Raw genomic sequence first — 2,780 nt, forward strand, 5'->3', positions numbered from 1 at the left:
GGATGGAGAAGGTTGGGGAGAGGGAGAAGGATGGATGGGTGGGTGGGTGGAGAAGGTTGGATTGGATGGATGGATGGAGATAGATGGAGATGGATGGATGGATAGAGAAGGTTGGGTAGAAGAAGGATGGATGGGTGGATGGATGGATGGGTGGGTGGATGGATGGGTGGAGAAGGTTGGGTTGGATGGTTGGATGGAGATAGATGGAGATGGATGGACGGATGGATGGATGGATGCATGGAGTGTTGCCTGGACAGAGGTTCACAAGGACACTGGATGGAAATAGATGGAGATGGATGGACGGATGGATGGATGGATGGATGGAGTGTTGCCTGGACAGAGGTTCACATGGACACTGTTTGTTGGCCGGGTGAAGTCAGGAGGGATGGAGGCATCAGGCACCTGGTGGGGTCACCTCTGGGTTCCTGTCCCCATCTCCTCCTCAGGTGGCTGACGGAGTCGGCTCGCTGGCTGGTCATGGTGGGCAAGTCCCAGCGGGCCCTGAGGGAGCTCCAGAAGGTGGCCAGGATGAACGGGAAGAAGGAGGAAGGGGACAAGCTCGACACAGAAGTAAAAGGCTCTGGCCGGGTCCCTCTGGGGTGTTTTGGGGGCGGGGAACCGGCCCCGTTCTCCTGGTCCTCATGTAGAGGGCCAGTGGTGGGGTTCTCTGCAGCCATCTCTGCCAGCTTCTCCAACAACCATCCCCATGGACAACTGTCCATTCAGGAGCAGCTACAGCCAGCCCATTACGCAACCATCCAGCTCCATCATCTCTACCATCTCCAGCTCTTTCATCTCCATCATCTCCATCTGCATCATCTCTACCATCTCCAGCTCTTCCATCTCCATCAGCTCCATCTGCATCATCTCTACCATCTTCATCTCTTCTATCTCCACCATCTCCATCTGCATCATCTCTACCATCTCCAGCTCTTCCATCTCCATCAGCTCCATCTGCATCATCTCTACCATCTTCATCTCTTCTATCTCCACCATCTCCATCTGCATCATCTCTACCATCTCCAGCTCTTCCATCTCCATCAGCTCCATCTGCATCATCTCTACCATCTTCATCTCTTCTATCTCCACCATCTCCATCTGCATCATCTCTACCATCTCCAGCTCTTCCATCTCCATCAGCTCCATCAGCTCCATCTCTACCATCTCCATCTCTTCCATCTCCACCATCTCCATCTGCATCATCTCTACCATCTCCAGCTCTTCCATCTCCATCAGCTCCATCAGCTCCATCTCTACCATCTCCATCTCTTCCATCTCCACCATCTCCATCTGCATCATCTCTACCATCTCCAGCTCTTCCATCTCCATCAGCTCCATCAGCTCCATCTCTACCATCTCCATCTCTTCCATCTCCACCATCTCCATCTGCATCATCTCTACCATCTCCAGCTCTTCCATCTCCATCAGCTCCATCAGCTCCATCTCTACCATCTCCATCTCTTCCATCTCCACCATCTCCATCTGCATCATCTCTACCATCTCCAGCTCTTCCATCTCCATCAGCTCCATCTGCATCATCTCTACCATCTCCAGCTCTTCCATCTCCATCATCTCCATCAGCTCCATCTCTACCATCTCCATCTCTTCCATCTCCATCATCTCCATCTGCATCTTCTCTACCATCTCCACCTCTTCCATCTCCATCAGCTCCATCCTCTCCATCTGCATCCTCTCCACCATCTCCATCTCTTCCATCTCCATCATCTCCACCTCCACCATCTTTCTCCATCCTCTCCATCATTTCCATCTCCATCCTCTCCATCTCCTCCACCACCTCCACCATCTCCATCTCCATCCACCCAAGACCTTTCCACCACCACCAAACCACCCACCCACCATCTCCACCACCCCTCCAGCTTGGTTCCTCCCACCACTGCCCCCCCCAGGCAACTGAGGGACCTCACCCGGGAGCCCTCCCTTCTCCTCCCCCCCTAGGCCCTGAGGTCCTACATGCAGAAGGAGATGGCTTCATCCAGGAGCCACCACACGGTGCTCGACCTGGTCAGGACACCCGTCGTGCGCCGCATCTCCTGCTGCCTCTGCTTCGTGTGGTGAGCCTGGAGGTGGAGGACACCACTGGGGGTGTCCAGAGGACACAGAGCTGGACCCCACCGGCCAGGAGATGGTCTGTGACCTCCACACACCTCCCCTTGCTCTTCTTGGCCTAGGTTCTCCACCAGCTTCGCCTACTACGGGCTGGCCATGGACCTGCAGAACTTTGAGTTCGACATCTACGTGATCCAGCTGATCTTCGGGGCCGTGGACATCCCGGCCAAGCTGGTCTCCATCCTCACCATCACCTTCGTGGGGCGACGCTTCACCCAGTCCCTCGCCCTCATCTTGGCCGGCTTGGCCATCTTGGCCAACATCTTGGTGCCACTAGGTGAGGGGTTGGTGGCCGTGGTGGCTCCTTTCCCCTCCAACCCATGAAGCCACCAGGATGGGAGGTCCCACACCAGCTCCACCCCCCAAATTTGAGGGGTTGATGCTTTTCTATGGGTTTTTTGGGGGGATCTTCTTTCTCCATCACCCCACCAACCCAACCCAAGGCCTACGGGTGGCACCCAAGTGAGGTCCAGGTGTTGTGTCCCCCCCAGAGCTGCGGGTGCTCCGCACGGCCCTGGCCGTCTTCGGGAAGGGCTGTTTGGCCGCGTCCTTCAACTGCGTCTTCCTCTACACGGGGGAGCTCTACCCCACGGTCATCCGGTGAGGAGGAAGTTGGGGGGCTGGAGGGGGCGCCGAGGTGGCCACGACCCACC

The 2,780-nt window shown here is 56.2% G+C and overlaps 2 protein-coding genes across 2 annotated transcripts; both read left to right on the forward strand.

Annotated features, from left to right (window-relative positions):
* Positions 1-446: 446 nt before the first annotated feature.
* Positions 447-2,731, forward strand: LOC103780796 (solute carrier family 22 member 6-A-like; the record flags this gene model as incomplete). Its single annotated transcript, XM_008948486.1, has 4 exons — positions 447-570; positions 1,957-2,072; positions 2,190-2,404; positions 2,619-2,731. Coding segments are annotated over 4 exons (568 nt in total), but the record flags the coding sequence as incomplete, so codon positions are not given.
* On the forward strand, positions 707-1,130 carry LOC103780795 (vegetative cell wall protein gp1-like; the record flags this gene model as incomplete). The annotated part of the gene is made up of 2 exons (XM_008948485.1): positions 707-716; positions 853-1,130. Coding segments are annotated over exons 1-2 (288 nt in total), but the record flags the coding sequence as incomplete, so codon positions are not given.
* Positions 2,732-2,780: the final 49 nt, after the last annotated feature.

The sequence above is a fragment of the Merops nubicus genome, unplaced genomic scaffold, assembly GCF_000691845.1.
Source record: "Merops nubicus isolate BGI_N331 unplaced genomic scaffold, ASM69184v1 scaffold2381, whole genome shotgun sequence".
NCBI lineage: Eukaryota > Metazoa > Chordata > Aves > Coraciiformes > Meropidae > Merops > Merops nubicus.